A 16204-nucleotide genomic window follows, 5' to 3' on the forward strand; every position below is an offset into this window, starting at 1 on the left:
ATACACCACACTGTTAACACAACAGGGACCCCATCTGGATAGATGGGTTTACTTCACTAAATGGCTCTAGCCAGCTTCCTCCGAAGCCAGCACTACCTGCTAGGTTTAAAATCTAACTGGATAATCATGTGTGACAGTAACTAATATCACACTTTCCTCTGCGGAAAAAACACCATGTGACTAAGAGCCCACCTTCCCATGATTTGCATTTTTTAAATGTCTTTGCAAAAGAAAGACTGAAACAAAAGTGTTTGCAACAAAGCCATAGGAGTGAAGTCCAAAATCATAATAAGAATTTAGGATTCTAGTTCTACCTATATATCCACCTGCCCAGCAGAGATTTAAGACCCGATACAGAGTGCTCCTCAACTATTGAGCTGAAGGAATACTGATGTAAAGCACATGGCAACAGTCCTTTAAGTTTTAGTTCATAAAAAGACATAATGGATATATATATTACAGACTGAGACATCATGCTTCATTAAAGGATTTTTAAAAAAGAAACAAAAATAAATTATTAAAATTAGGAGAAACCCAGGATTTCCACTAGGCTGAGGATTTGGTGATCTTATTGACCATTTCAATTTTGTCAGAGAGATGTGACTTCTTCTTCATCTTTGACTTTAGACATTTCCAAACAGCGATGAAAGGAACAGCGAGACTGGGCAGCCCTGCCAACACAAAGATGATCACATAGATCCACACTGGATATGGCTTTTCTTCCAGTGAAGGGAATTTATCCTGCAATCATAGATGACAGGGAGATATTTGTGTTAATGATTTTATATGACAATATCAAATATAATATTATGAAAAATATGTTTTAAAAACAACTTTATTCGTAAGTATTGAAAGCAAATATCATTCTTACCGATTCAAGATCCCAGGCTTTGTAAGAAATATTTTCTGTAACTTTAGTCACAAAGTAAAACACCAAGATGAAAAACATAATGAGCGGGCTGATGACTCTCCACGATGCCTGCCAGAACAAGTTGGGTTTGTGTCCAATCATGAACTTAATATCGTCACTGAACCTAAAGCAAACAGGGAAACACATTATGTGATGTTTATGTGTGACTAGAAAAGATAACAGCAATCAAAAGCCTCCCTCAAATAAAGTGAGCTAATAGTGTTCAGGGATTTTTTTAATACCCTGATATCAGGTTCAAATGAAGTTTGTGATTTTGGTAAACTTATATTCTTATTTGACATTGAGTTTATGAAATGTCTAGCTTAAATATTACATTTTTAAATAAAGTACGTTATTTTCATACGTTTAAATGTTTAAGATAGCATTAACAAACATTAATGAAGAAATATGCAATTACAAGTTCGAATAAATAAAAAAAACGTTTGTATCACCTGTCTATTCCATATATGTAAACCACTGAGAACATCTCGCAGAATGCTACAACAAGTAGAGGTATAGAGCCTCCGTAGGTGTCAAAGAGTGAAAGCCAATAGTTTCCAGATCCTTGGACAAATATCAGACCCACCAGACAGCACAGCAGACAAGTTACACCTGTAGGAGAGCAAAGAATGGATCAAATCTCCTGAAAAACCATTTGTGTGTGTGAAATGAGAACATACTGTATATGAGGAACTGACCAGTGACTGCCTCTTTTGGCCAGGACTTAGGGAAAACTTTGAGGTCTTGCAGTGGCACCAGCACTCCCTCAATGCACCCAAACATCGATGACAGGCCGAGACAGAAGAGCATCACGAAGAAAAGAACAGCCCACAGAGGTGAAACTGGCATTTTGGTGATAGCCTCAGTAAACACAATGAAGGCTAACCCTGTTCCTTCGACTCCCTAAGCCCAAACACAGCATGTTGAAAATGATTTATGTTCCTTTTTTATGTAAAAAGCTGCTGTGCTGGTGCATTTGGAACAGCCCTGCTAACATCTTACCTCACTGAGAAAGGTATCTAAGTTGCAGGTCTTTAAATCCAGCCCTTGAATAACCGCCGGGAATGTTTCATTAAGATGTCCAAGTACTTGATTGTAGTTACTGTCTGTGATGTTGCCCTCAGGTAGATCAAAAGCATTTAGTAATGCTATGATGTTCCTGAAACGCAAATGTGTCGAGTTAGAACATTTTTCACATGTGCATTTATTGCTGAAAAAGAGGATGTTTTATGCATTTTCCATTTGACAGAAAAGGCATCATTTACCCAGAGACACAATTGTCAAATCTCTCCGTTGCTCTGAAGCCAATGATGGTGTAGATGACAGTGGCAGCAAAGACAGAGGTCACACAATTGATGATGGAGATAATCACTGCATCCTGTTCACAGTTGTTACTCAAGGAATAAGACGTAAAAAACAACTTTACAGCATGTCAATCATTAGATGTCTTCCAATGTTGTAGGTTCAAAGAAAAATGAACACACTTACTGCACAGAGTTATAACTGGAGAAGGAAATAAGACCACCAAAAGCCAGAGAGAAGGAATAGAAAACCTGAGCTCCTGCATCAAGCCATGTTGTTGGCTTTGCCAGCTCTGCTAACTGTATAAATGTTGTAGTTGGAAAAAAAACAAAACAGAATCATTGAAAGGGCTATTTCCTTCAATTTATAATCCAGGTGGGGCTCTATCAAATATATATATTAATTACTTCAAAGTGCAACTTACATCTGGTGTGAAGAGAAACTTTATCCCATTCAAAGAGCCCTTCAGAGTCAATCCTCTTATCAGAAATATTGTCAGTACCACATATGGAAGGGTTGATGTCACATACACAGCCTGGGGGGGGGAAATCAAGTCTTTACATAAATGTTATTTAGCTGAGTTGATCACTTTTCCATAGCTGTCATGTAATGTGTTGTACCTTTCCAGTGGTTTCAATACCACGAATGATGCAGACATAGAGCAGAGACCATGCACAAATATGACAACTCAGTATCCACCACTGCAGACCACCATCCTCCTCAATGGTTGGAGTGGAGTTTAGGGTCTCCCTGTACCAGAAATAATCTACAGGGGAGCTCCTTTCACACTCTGAAATAACGCCTAAGAGAATGAACAACAATGGGTGTCATTGACAGTACATCACCTCTGATCACATTCGCAAAGAACATTACCAGATGTATGACTTGCCTGTTAGATTTGCATTCATGGGGCACACACTGAAAGGCAGAGGGTCTTGAAATGAATTGAAGAAATACCACAAAATCCAGGCAATGATGGTGTTGTAGTAGAGACTGATCGTCAGAGAGACGCACATTGATGCAATACCTGCCAAGTTTAAGAGTTTCCCGATAAGGCATCTTTTCCATAAGTGGTTAAAAAGCAATTTCAAAAATGTTTTCTTACCAATGCCAGTCAAATATGGATGAACTGAAGCCCACACTCCCAAACTGCCTTTTCTTAATCGTTGGCCAATGGCAAACTCAAGGTGCAAGAGTGGGATCCCTTCAAGGACCAGCAGGATCAGAAATGGTATCATGAAAGCGCCTAGAAGAGAAGCAGAATAAAATTTTATTATTTCCTGATGATCACTAATCTGCCCTTTTTAAAAATCATCTCACACATCCATAATTTTGATTGAAATCTCCAAAAAAGCTGAAAAACCTAAGAGCTGAGTATGAACTTTTTCAAAGAACAGCAGAAACCATTAATACTGGTCAGCATTTTGATGTTAATCATTTGGGATACTCGTCAGCACATGTTGAGGCTATAAAAGCACTTAGTTTGACTATGCAATATACAACCAATTTGAACCTTTGCACTGAGCTCTTTACGAGAATTTCAGGTAAAGGATATAAAAAAGTCTTATCCAACCGGATCTAACATAAGGTATGTTTTAGCCCCCATTGCTGATAACGAGTCAAGCTGCTCCCTCTGTCATATTGTGTCATTGAATGTAATTTATTTCAAATTAATTTGTCCCAATGACGGAAGTCAAGTCGAAGGAGTTTTGAAAACAAACCGTATCAACCGTTTCTTTTTTTTTTTCCAAAAAAAAAAAAAAAAAGAAGTAAATAAATTGTAAAGCTAACACACAAGACACATGCTTTTCTCTCTCTTTCTTTTCATTCTTAGAGGCAATTTAAAATGCTTTCTTGAAGACAGAATTGTTGAGAGCAAATACATAAATTAAGCTGGCTATATATATAATGTTAACATGTATGAATCATTTATAGAATATCATATACTTTTTTACTCTTAGTGACATTACTGGATATAATGATTTGTTGTGTTGTTTTTGCTCAAACATTGTTACTGAAAGGGATTAAATTGTTTAAATTGGTATTAACTATTAAAATGTATCTATCAATAACACAGAAAAATTCCAATAAACCATGAAAGCATCACTTGCCTCCTCCATGACTCTGACACAGATACGGGAAACGCCAAACATTCCCAAGTCCCACACAAAACCCCACACATGTCAACATGTACTGGGCTTTGTTGTCCCATTTTGGTCTGTCTCCAGCCTCTTCCTTCTCCAGCCTGTCCAGCTGCTCGTGGGACAATATCCTGTCTTCCAGGCCCGGGTTGGGTAGTTTTAATTTCATGATTTGTTAAACACTACAGAATTGCAGTGGTACAATAAGTGCACACCGCAGAGCTGCAATGTAAGTTGTGGCTCACAAAGCCAGATCCCAGTATACCTCTGTAATAGATTGACTAGCCATAGGTAAAAAGTATCAGAAAGTGGTGTGTAGCCTTTGAAGCTCTGATGGCAAGAACACACATGACAGTTAACTAGTAACTCATCTGATTCTTATCTGATGAGGACGAGTTGGCGCTCAGAGGTAACTTATTTTGATATAGTGATAAAATCTTGGGTAATATCAATTATAATACAATATATAATATAATAGAAAAAAATACAATTCTAATCTTCCAATGCAATACATTTGCAGACTTCTTTGGGGTAATATAATTAACTATTAGCAACAAGGATGCAGTGGTGGACATTCTTCCAGCCATCCTCAGACCTTCGACCCTCGACCCACACCAGTTTGCTTATATAGCAAAAAGATCCACAGATGACACCAAAGCAATGGCTCTGCACACTGCACTGAGCCACCTTAAATTCGAGCTACTTTTCTATTTTTACATGAGTACATTTTTAAACTGGTACTTTTACTTGTTTTTAAGTAAATGTGTTTTTAAGTAACAGTACTTTTACTTGAGTATAATATTTTAGTACTCATACACCTCTGCTGACTTACCTTTCCTGGGTATTCACTGGGCCTGGAGGCCCCTTTGTTCCTTGAAAATGAAAATAATACTTGCAAGAAAAAATACTTTATCCACTCCAGCTCCAAACTCCATCTACGTCAGAGGCTCCCCAGCCTCCTCTTATGTAGGAGCTGGAACCAACCATAAGGGTGTGGAAATTAGTTCACTCTCAGGTGAGTATTATCGGTTCTACAAACAACACAAACTATCTGCAATAAAGCTAAAGCAATAAAGCTGAGGTTGCATAGCATGTAGCGACAACTACATATTATTTTTTTATATATATTTGCAGTATGTCAGCATTTACCATTTAGTTAATAATGTTTATATCTTTTAGGGATGGGAATTTAACCAATTGATTATGATTAATTGTTTGTTATTGCTCCGCACTCGCTCTGCGATAAATTACTTGTTAAAATCAATACCTAGACAAGCTAATGCTACTGAGGATCTATGTCTGTATCAAACATCCTCCGCAATATCAATGAAATAAGATATCAATAAGAGTCTAATTTGTAGTTTTAAAATCCGATGCATGTTGATGATGCAGGTCTCGTTGGTGTGTAGCACATATTGTATTTCCTTCTCTGAAAACAGCAATTCAAATGATCCTCCAAAGATTCTCCATTCAGGAGTTGATGGCTTTGGGTATTTTAATAAAGAATAAGCAGTAGCATATTTTTAGAAACAAAAAACAAACAACCTAACATACCACACTAGTGATTGTGCTCCAAGTTCTCAAGGCAACACCCTCTTTTTTAAAAATAAATAAATAAATAAATACTATAGTGTCCTGTAATTTAAAACATCAGTATACTGTTTATGGCCTTTGTCAGTTTGCTTCAGGGTGAGCGTCACAATGCATTACTAACTACAGTTCTTAACTGTTTTAGATCAAAACAGTATTTTAGTGTTGAAAATTGGCCGTAGATTAACAGCAATTGCTTTCAATGCAAATTTCAAATAAAGCTTATTGTTTTCTTATAGTGCAAATACTCGTGATATCTTTCTGATATCGTGGTGCAATATCATCACACTATAGCAGACATTAACATAACATGCATAATTTACCTCAACAGTGTCTCTGTCTGTCTGGATTACTTTGCTTGCTAATTTTGTTTTGTAATGTAGCATCATAGACTGAATATTACGCGCAGCATACACCCACAAGTTGTCATTAACATTACAGTACAAAAAGCCCCTCTCCTTTGTCAACCAAATGAAATGGTTGAGTTAAATTATTTGCACTTTCTTTATGTCTTGTGACCAGAAGATAGCTGCTGAATTCAAAAGCAGAAAAAAGGCGCAAAATAACATGAAGTGCTTGTCAACTAAAAACTGGCTAATTCTATTGAATTTGATTCATTAAAAATTCTCTTAATTTAGAATTACATAAACATAAAGATTATATTTAATGCAACCAAAATAATCAAATACTATCTTAAACATTTTTGTTTGAAAGTTACTTAAATAATTGCCACAAAATCAAGGACGCATTTATATTAAATAAAATTTTTTATCAGATATATTAAGTTAAATGTACATGACTACAAAATCATTTATTAGTGTACCGAGTCATATTGCTGTTGGTTATGTTTCACGTGATGTTTGCATGCTGCGCGAGTACAGTATAGGATATTAAAATGTGTACTGGCTGATAATAATTGTGCACCCCATGCATTTCATATGACCCCCCTAAGGTCTCGCGACGGGTCTGCCCCATAGACTGTAAAAATAAGGGACATGCTACATAAAGTCTCAGTATTATTGTACTTGATATCAGTGTTTATGGAAATCCTCTTGTCCACAACCTAACTGTTATATTATGTAGGTGTTTTACTGAGCGATTATAATCTATTATAAATTTACTCCTGCTGCCTGCATACTACAAGCTGAGTCATTGCCAGCCTCAAAAGTGCACAACATCTTGTGCACATCTCATGGTCGCCGCTGGAGGCCGCTATTGCGCCTGTGATATGAGCTCTGTCGTCTGACTGAGGTCTGGCTGCTGTGTCCTCCCCTGGCAGAGTTTATGCTGGAGGAGGGAGCCGCTTCTCATCGCTCTCACAGACCTATGTGTAGCAGTCCCGTCCGCAGTCTGCTTCAGCACCTCATACGCTCGTAATGCCCTTGGATACTATCGCCATGCTCAATCCCGCACCGCTCTGACCCTCGAAACCAGCTGCTCTGGATCTTTACGCCACTGTGCCGAGTCCTTTGCGCTGCATGAAGCCAATGGAGAAGCTCCAAGGATAACAGAGGGTGCAGGATTGTGCTACTGCAGAAGACCTGCCGGGTTGTTCGCTGCCCCGGGGAGGAGGGAGGGGGGGCAGCCTGTCTGTCAGAGGCTGTGGTGTCGCATCCACTATTTTCATTCCCTCAAATCGCCTTGCATGGATACATCATGGCTACGTTAGTATGCAGAGTTCAGTTCTTAGATGATACTGATCCATTTAACAGCACCAATTTCCCCGAGCCCACAAGACCACCTCTTTACACCTTCAGGGAAGATATACCTCTGATTAATCAGATTGCTGGAGTCCATAGGCTACTAAAAGCCCCACAAAAGGTATGGAAATACTTTTAAATAAATTCATTAAAGTTGTGTTCATGTTGCTTTAAATAGGCTAGGCTTGGGGAAAAGTTAACCCCAGCGAAATGCTTAATTAATAATTAGCCCAGCTTGGATATGTTGATGGGGTTACTTCCAAAATAAATCTAATGGGCCATTTACTGAGTCAGTGAGTTGAAACAGTTTGGTGATGGGGGGTGCTGCTGGAAGAGCACCAACAGGAAATTATGTATTGCATTGCTCAAAATACCTTTGTATTGTATTGTCAATATTTGGTTGAGTTAGATGATGTTGAAGTGGACAATATTTTGGGTGCAGGAATGAATCTGTTAATGTTTACCTTACCCAAAACAACAATTCTGTTGGCTAAACTGCTTAACTCAGCATTCAGTGGTAAGACTCAGAGCATAGGCTACCCTTTTAAGACACAAGTTGATAAAGGCAAAAACAAGAAAGGGTTGTTACTGAATTAAATTAAAATTGTTTGTTTTGGTTTACTTTCCCCCAAACTCTTAATCACATATGTTATTGTATGAACCACAAAATAGCTAGAAATAGTGTATCGTCTACTTGGATTTTTTAGTATAAATTCACAAGCTTTTATCCATTCTATCAAGAGGAAACCACTGCACAAGGCATCTATTAGGAGAGGGAGTCAAATGTCCAGTTGGTCAGCTGTTGAGGAATGGAAGAGGGTAATGCCCTTTCTCTGACTGAGCTGAACAATCTAATCAACCAAAGCAACTTTGGAATAAAGATGCAAACTTAATAATTTCCCTCTATTTTTTGTTTGAAAAGATACCTTTTTTATTTGTTTCCTTATTTCCTTGTATAAGGAAAACTAAAATTATTTTACACATTGATTGGTTCCTCCTTGGATTGGAATGTAATGGCTTTAGTTTCATAAAGAAAATTGTGCCAAATCAAGTAAACCTGAACCCAAATTATATTTTTTATGTGCCTCTGAAGGATACCTAAATGCCAGTTTCTGCCTTCTGATTCAATTAAAAAAAAAAGAAAGAAAAAAAATCATCTACTGACCCTCAAATCTAAACGTAAGCAGTTGAGCCACAGCATCGTAGGTTGGATCTTGCACCGAGCAATCAGTCTGGTTGGGTAGTTGAATAAATAGAAAGTTAATGAGGGTTTTTCCTCATTCTGTCACATCAATGGTTCTCCATCTTGTTTGAGTTGAGTTGGTGAGATAAGTCATGGAAGCTACAGGATGCTGTGGATCACCACAAGTCTGGCTCTCATTCTGAAGCCCACTCAGTCTGACCAGAAGGATGGGAACACTTTTTCCCTGTTCAGAGAGAAGAGGGAAGCAGGCAGAATTAAAAACACAAACAAAGAGCTGATGTACTATGCACAGTCGACTGGTCCCAGTTTAGAAAGAGGCCAGCTGGACCACAAACTAGACATAGAGGGAGTACCAGCTGTAGGTTCTGCAGTGCCTGGTTTGTTAGATTTGGTCACATGGGTACTTTTGGTTAACCCTAAGTAAGGACCAGCCCTTGTGCTTAACATAAAAAAAGACTCTTTGTCAACACATTTGAGCTATTAGTTTTCTGATTCACACCTTCAGTAGTTTGACAGAGTGACCTTGGTGTGACCCTGGGGATACCTTTGATGACAAACCTGTTGTCTTTGAGCTCTGTCCGTCTCTATGGTGCAGGCAACTCTGGTATAAATAGCACCCTGCCAACACATGGTGCCAAGGGAGTCAAAACAGCTAGCACATGCTGTCTCTGTCAGTTTCACCCCACAGTCTCAAGAGGTGGAATCATTAAGTGTGTGTTGTTCTTGTTCATACTTCACTGCTAAAGCCAAACATTATAAAGAAAAAGTAAAGTAAATCAGTTTAAAACCTAAGAAATATATAATAGTCTTTTTTATTTAAATGGCACTGCTTTTAAATAACCAAGGCTTTGTCAGAGAGCATGAACACTTTGAAACCCTTATAACCGGCAAATATCTCCATTCTGTTATTACGGTATCCCTGTTGAATATTTGGAATAATTTCCTATAAATCAATATTCATTAAAATAATAATGTATTTAGCTGAAAGAGCTCATTAATGAACATGCATTTTCCTATAGATAGAATGTTTATGAAGTCACCATCACCTGACTCAGGATTGTGATTTTGACATATAAAATTGTATTGTCCTTTTCAGATGGGGAAGTACCCATGCTGTTAAAAGTAGCTGCAGTTGATGTCACAGAAAATCAATAGTCCTTCACATGCTTTCTTTTCCATCAATGTTTTGTAGGTTTTGGCCTGGTTGGCCTTGAAGCCTGGCATGAAATTCCAGTACAGACTTTAAGGGAGGGAAAATGTGGCTAAATCTTGGAGAATGGACTCTCACTTCACCCATTTTAATTTTTCGGCCAGTTGTTTTCCTGCATTTTTTCCCTCAAAGAAATTACAGAGTCCCATAATGAGAAGTTATGCTAAATGCTGTAAAATACAGGTTCGTACTTCTTGCCTGTCAGAGCTCTTTTGAATCCTTTTACACATTGTTATGCAGAGTTGAGGTTTTGTTGGTCTCTGCATTTTGGCGCGTTGTCTGTCTCTGCACAGGGCTCTATTTCAGAAGAATGCAGCATCTGTGGAGGTAGACTCATCCTCTGCATGCCTGACAGAAAATTGAGATTACTATTGCGGTTTTTCTCACATGCACCAAGTATGTTGTAATATGTTTTAAATAACTTTCCCTCAGAGAAAGACCGCTAATACTATTCTCCCCTTTATCAAAGAAGTTGAACCTTTTAAAGAGGCTAACAGTAATTCTCCTCTTGCTTGATTAAGTAGGTGTAGAATGGTGCAGTTAATTGTAAGAATGTGTTAGGTTGGCTAACAACAGGGTAAGCATCTGGGTTACACTACAGACAGACACTATTGTTATTGTAAGGCTATTGAGTTTCAAATATGTAACTTTCACACAGTATATGCTTTCTCTCTCCAGATGTCTTTCCCCTTTTTGGAGGAAAGGAAGTTTCAAGAAGTTTGGAGTGAGATAGCAGGTTTAATTGGAAACTGCATGGTGTTTATTTTAAGTTCTTTTCTGCCTTTACTGCCTCTGGTCAGTGGACCACAGAATGATGGTTGAAGGGAGAGGCCAGACCTCAGTGTGTGAGCAGAGCACTTGTGGTTACATCTCTGGCTTGGCCATTTGCAGGGACACTGTGCATTCAAGTCCTGGGTGGGGGACAGTATAGGAATCCCCTGCTGCTATTGATCTGGTCTCCCTGGATTAAGGGTCTTTTAGCGTTTTGAGCCTCCCACGATTAGACCTGAAGACTTGTAAACAGTAATCCAGGTTGAAAACAAAACAAGTTCTTGAAGTGGCTTTACTATATGGTTGATTAGGTTGACATACAGATGGAAATTCATTTATGACAGACTTGTGTTGTTCACTTTGTCTGTTCATTTTGTTTTTGCTTTTTGCCTCAGAGAGAAAACCCTTGCGAGTGCATTTTTTGTTTTTCACATTTTTTGTTTTCCACAGTTAATTACTAGTTACTATTTTAGTTGTGATTCCAAATGTTAAGCTGAAAGAAACCTAACATTTTCTGTGCTTTTATCGAATCCACAAACCCAAGTAAAAAAAAAAAAGACACCTTTAAAACGACAAGCCTACAGTAAGGTGCTGAACTGTAATGATCAGAATCCACTTTATTGGTCAGGTATGTTTTACACTTGTTTTTCCTCTATAATGTAAGTGGTTTATTTTATCTCAACAGTCAAAGAACCAAAAGTCAAACAAAATTCACTTCACTTCACCCATTTTAATTTTTCGGCCAGTTGTTTTCCTGCATTTTTTCCCTCAAAGAAATTACAGAGTCCCATAATGAGAAGCAAACAAAATGAACATTTTAAATGAAAACGTCAAGCAATTTGTAAAATGAATTGAGTCCAAGTGGTTAAATTGTCAATAACTCACTGGCAGATGAGTTAAAAGAGATACTTCTTAGTGATTCACATTGTATTGAGTTTTTCAATATCAAGTATGACATATTGGTGACGGATAATCATTTTAGTATTTGTATAAAGGGGTAACGAACAAAAAAACAAAAATAGTTTTTGTGATAGTCTGAAAACACAAGACTCAGAAAGGAAAACGAAAAGAAAAAGCAATCACCTGAATAAAAATACACAACAACAACATCAAAGGAAACTACAGTGCACACGGTGCACAGCGATGACAGACACAACGACAGGGCATAAAGAACATTGAGCTGATTCCTGAGGGTCAAAGAAAGATCCCCCTCCATCTGCACCGTTGGTTCAAGATAGCTAACGTGGTATATTACTTAATATAACTTTAACACCAAAGTTTTAGACCAAGTGAAATCAGTTCAAAAGCAGAAATTTGACAAATCGATTTTATTAACGAAAAAATTCAATCTGTGGCCTTTTTTTTTTTTTTTTTTGAAACACCCAGACAGTCAGTTGAATACATTTCCCTTTGCTAGGTTAAGTGCCTCATACATAATATAGCCACTGGTCAGGGTATGTGATTTAGGTTGTCTTGTCCTTCATGCTTCATTTCATATTGCTGTCACACCCATTATTTTAAAAGGCATGTCAGAGCATAGGCATAAAAATACTTTGCCTAACTTTGGCCCTTATGCCTGAAATTCCTGTGATCTGCAGAAGCACTTGCTTCCCTTGTGTGCCTTTGTACAGTATGGCTTTGTTTATTCATTTTTTCCCAACCTGGCTCCTTTCTTTTCTATAATCTCTCTGTCTGTCTCTAGCTCTATCCCGCTGGTCTGATAGACAAACACACAAAGAACCATCTAGCTTAAATGAATCTCTTCCATAAACAATAATATTTAATGCACATTTAACTTTACTTTTATATGTTTTAAGCATTGGCCTTGTGCGTTTAATTGTCTCTTGTTCTCCAAAAGAGATTATCAGCCTCATAAAATCTACATCTGTAATGTTACCAATAATCTATTGGTTTGCCAGGAAGCATTGGAGAAAAAACAAGACAGTTCAAAGTCAGAGAGAGAGAGAGAGAGAGAGAGAGAGTTGGAGAACGAGTTATCTTTTCAAACCACATGTTTTGTTTTAGTTCTTAAATATGACACAGTTGTCTACTGCTTGGGTAAAGTAATACAAACAGAGTGGCCCAACAGATCAAACCAGCGGGACCCATAATGTCTTTTCCTGCCTTATGCTTTCACGTTCATTTAAAATACTGTCATATAAGGGGGGAATCAGATCAGTCATGAGATGCTGCAACAAGTAGTCTAATTCTAAAAAACACATGCAGCAAGCAGCATGTTTACACTTGTTATAGCCTTTTACAGGAAGAATGTTTCAGGCTGCCTTTTTTATTATGTTTCCATAATGATTTAATGAAGTGTATCATTTGATTCGAGACAAAGCCTTCACTGTAGACTGACAACCTGGGGAGATAATAACACAGAATTTGATATGTTGTCACTGTAGACACTCTGGATGTTGAAGTAGCGGAGCAATGCCATCATCTCCACCTTCATTCGGCCCTCTGTTATGGTATTTGTTTTCCTGTCTGCTTCACCATTGGAGCCGCTGTCCTGCGGAGCTGACAGATGCCGAATATAAATAGGCTAATATCTCCAATTTGGAGGTCAACCACACAAGTGAACAGACTCATTCCTCAGCTCCTTGACCACAGCCAGCTGATGACAACCGTTCCAGACCAGACAAATCATGCCCTCCTCTGCAAAATCATCTCGTCTGATGATAGTTTATCAGACAGTGAGAGCAGAGAGATAAGAGGCACCAGACTCCCAAACTATTTCAAATGACTTCTCATCAACCTTCCGCTGCTTGTCATAGTAGAGCTCTGACAGGAGCTGATAAAGTAAGTTTCTCTGGTCCACTGCAGACAAGACATAAGACTCTAGAAGTCTTTGCCCAAAAACAGAGCAAAGTTGTTTTTTAGTAATAAGAGGCGTTATGCATGAGCACTGTAATTCTTGGCAACCAAAGTTAAGATTTAAAGAATAAAAGTCTGACCCCATCAGGATTTATATGCATCTGGTTGTGACCTTGTTCAGCTGATTTGTTGGTTTGGGTCGGATCAGATTGCAGCGGTTTTAAAACAACAGGCTTTTCAAAGTATACCGACATCTCTGCCTTACTTTTGGTTTTACTTTTTTCATGTTCACTTTCAGGCAAGACCCTTGAAGACAAAACAGTGTTTAACGTTGTCCTTTTCCTTCTAGGCGGATGATTGTGCTCTCCAGTTGTCCCATAATGGAAGCTACCTGGACTTGGAGTCCACCCTGGCAGAACAGAGAGATGAGCTGGAGGGATTTCAAGAGGAAGGAGGGTAAGATAAGAATCGCCTCTGTCTCTACCTTTAAGCTCTTCCTTCACTATCTTGCCTAACTTCAAAAGCATACAGTTTCCCAGACATTGCTTACTGACATAGAAAAGTAAGTTAAAAATTGGTTTAAAGTTTGAGACCCTGTTTAAAAGTTAGTCATGTGATCTTTGCATACACAGTATTTATTTGGGTATGGACATGTCGGAGAGAAAAAAAAAAGATAGACATCAAATCAACAGCATGGCAGGTTGAAAGTGTAAGTTACTTCCCAGGCTGCCTTGCAAAAATCTGACTTTTGATAACATCCCAAATATTTCCCTGCTCTTGCAGTCAGAGATAATCAGCACAATATGATTACTCCTAGTCAGGAGAGAGACACACAAAAAAATGTTGGCAAGATAAGAGGGAAAAGAAACAGCATTCAAATCCTTGGCTATGGGGAAACGTATAAATATTCCGATGCTATAGTCCTTTGACTACTTTGATTCTATTATAGTGATTTGAATCATAATGATAGCCATTATGTTCTAGGATGAATCAGTGAAATAATCCCTTTTCTGCGCCTCAGCTGGTTGAGCTCTTCTGCTCTAAAGCTGCTCTCAGGAGGTGGTGGGGGTCTGCGACAGAGCTGAGAGGACAACCTTCACCCCGTCTGAGTGACGCTTAGTCTTTCATCACTATGGCTCACTTGTAGGCAAAGAAGTCACGAACGAAAAAACGAACTCATTGGCATACATGAATCTCTTTAAGCTTATAAGCAAGTTGAGCCTGTTGTTAACGTCTGTATATGTTATTAAGTAAAGAAAATGTACTCAAAAATTTAGCCTTCATATTGATATTGGTGATATTGGTGACCTTTATTTTTTTTTTACGAATACAAACTCTTGAATCTTCCTCCATCCATGTCCTATGCCTGGTCTCCCTGGCAGCACTGAGGTCATCTTAACCACTTATGAGGTGTAGCCATGTCTCATGAGTAATCGCCCTCATCTCTATTGAGTGTGCTAATTAGAAGTGACCAAACCCCAGTTTCTTCCTCACATCAGCACACCTCTTAGCTTAGCTAATTTAGCGGCATTGTTTCCCTCTATTATGTACTTAAATGAGGCTTTGTCTTGACATTAGTGCCAGACCTGGAAAAATAAGAGAACGGTTTCAAATTGTGCTTTATTTATTGTATTTCATGCATGTTCTTTGGCCGGTTGCTTTATTGACTCCATATGCTTTTTCATGTACAGCAGAGTATGTTGATGTATTATTTTTATGCTGCCTCACTTCAGATGAACACAAACCAAAGGTTGGCATTAGAGTCCTTGGTCGGCTGGACCACAAACATGTATGGATTTATTTGTCTAACTTGGAACTCATAAGCTGCTCTCTGGCTTGGTGTTTCTATTGGACGTCAGGAGTGCCGTCCTTTCCCAACTCCATCTGAAATTGTTAGGAGCTTATGGGAGGTTATTGAGAGCTGTGAGGTTAAAGTGGTCCACCTCTTCTCTCCTCGAAGACTTAGCCAGCCAGAGCGTCAGGCATGCCAGCTGGCACAGGCTGGTGTGGATGTGTGTCATTAAACCCACACAGTGTTGTCTGAGGAGGCTGGGGGTGAAGGTGGTTAGCCAATTATTTTGTGAAAATAGGGCAGTTCTGCTTGCTGGCTTTTTATGGTGCTGATGTACCTATGATTACACCCCCCACTGTTCAATGTTGTTGATTTGATGATTATTGAGCTTATAAAAGGTCTGATGAGGCATTTCACCTTTACTTGTTCCATTCCATTTTTGTTTTCTGGCTCCTTTAATTGCATACAGTCTGTCAGCAGCAGTCTCCAAATCCAACACGTTTAACCCAAAGAAATTAGTTTGGAGTGTTTCACAGTTTTTTTTTTTCTTTCTGAATTCAACAAGTCGATGTCAGAGTAACACAACCACACTCACTGCAGTTAACAAGTATAATTTGGGCTTTCATTATTTTTCCTTTAAGCTGAGCCATGTACCTTTGGAAAGAGAGCTCTAATATTTTCATGTACCGCCTGAGTTCCTGAACTCCCCTGATCATTGGCCATCTGATCCATCTGTAATTGATATTAATGACAGGTTACATTCCTGA

General features: G+C 38.4%; 2 protein-coding genes across 4 annotated transcripts in view; one reads left to right on the forward strand and one right to left on the reverse strand.

Moving 5' to 3' along the window:
* Positions 1 to 546: 546 nt before the first annotated feature.
* slc6a19b (solute carrier family 6 member 19b) lies at positions 547 to 4522 on the reverse strand (the record flags this gene model as incomplete). The annotated part of the gene is made up of 12 exons (XM_079342782.1): positions 547 to 741; positions 872 to 1034; positions 1363 to 1522; positions 1609 to 1813; positions 1913 to 2069; positions 2176 to 2304; positions 2399 to 2511; positions 2637 to 2747; positions 2833 to 3014; positions 3102 to 3239; positions 3318 to 3458; positions 4324 to 4522. 12 exons carry the CDS (start codon positions 4520 to 4522, stop codon positions 547 to 549), a joined length of 1893 nt encoding a protein of 630 aa, XP_079198908.1.
* Positions 4523 to 7225: 2703 nt separating this feature from the next.
* Positions 7226 to 16204, forward strand: part of fhod3b (formin homology 2 domain containing 3b) — an 80734-nt gene continuing 71755 nt past the window's right edge. For all 3 annotated transcript variants that reach the window (XM_079344270.1, XM_079344271.1, XM_079344272.1), the window contains exons 1-2: positions 7226 to 7764; positions 13995 to 14101. In XM_079344270.1, coding sequence (XP_079200396.1) covers positions 7600 to 7764; positions 13995 to 14101 — 272 coding nt within the window. In that variant the 5' untranslated portion in view covers positions 7226 to 7599. The remainder of the gene's footprint in view (positions 7765 to 13994; positions 14102 to 16204) is intronic.

This window comes from Symphodus melops (assembly GCF_947650265.1).
Source record: "Symphodus melops genome assembly, chromosome: 5".
Lineage (NCBI taxonomy): Eukaryota > Metazoa > Chordata > Actinopteri > Labriformes > Labridae > Symphodus > Symphodus melops.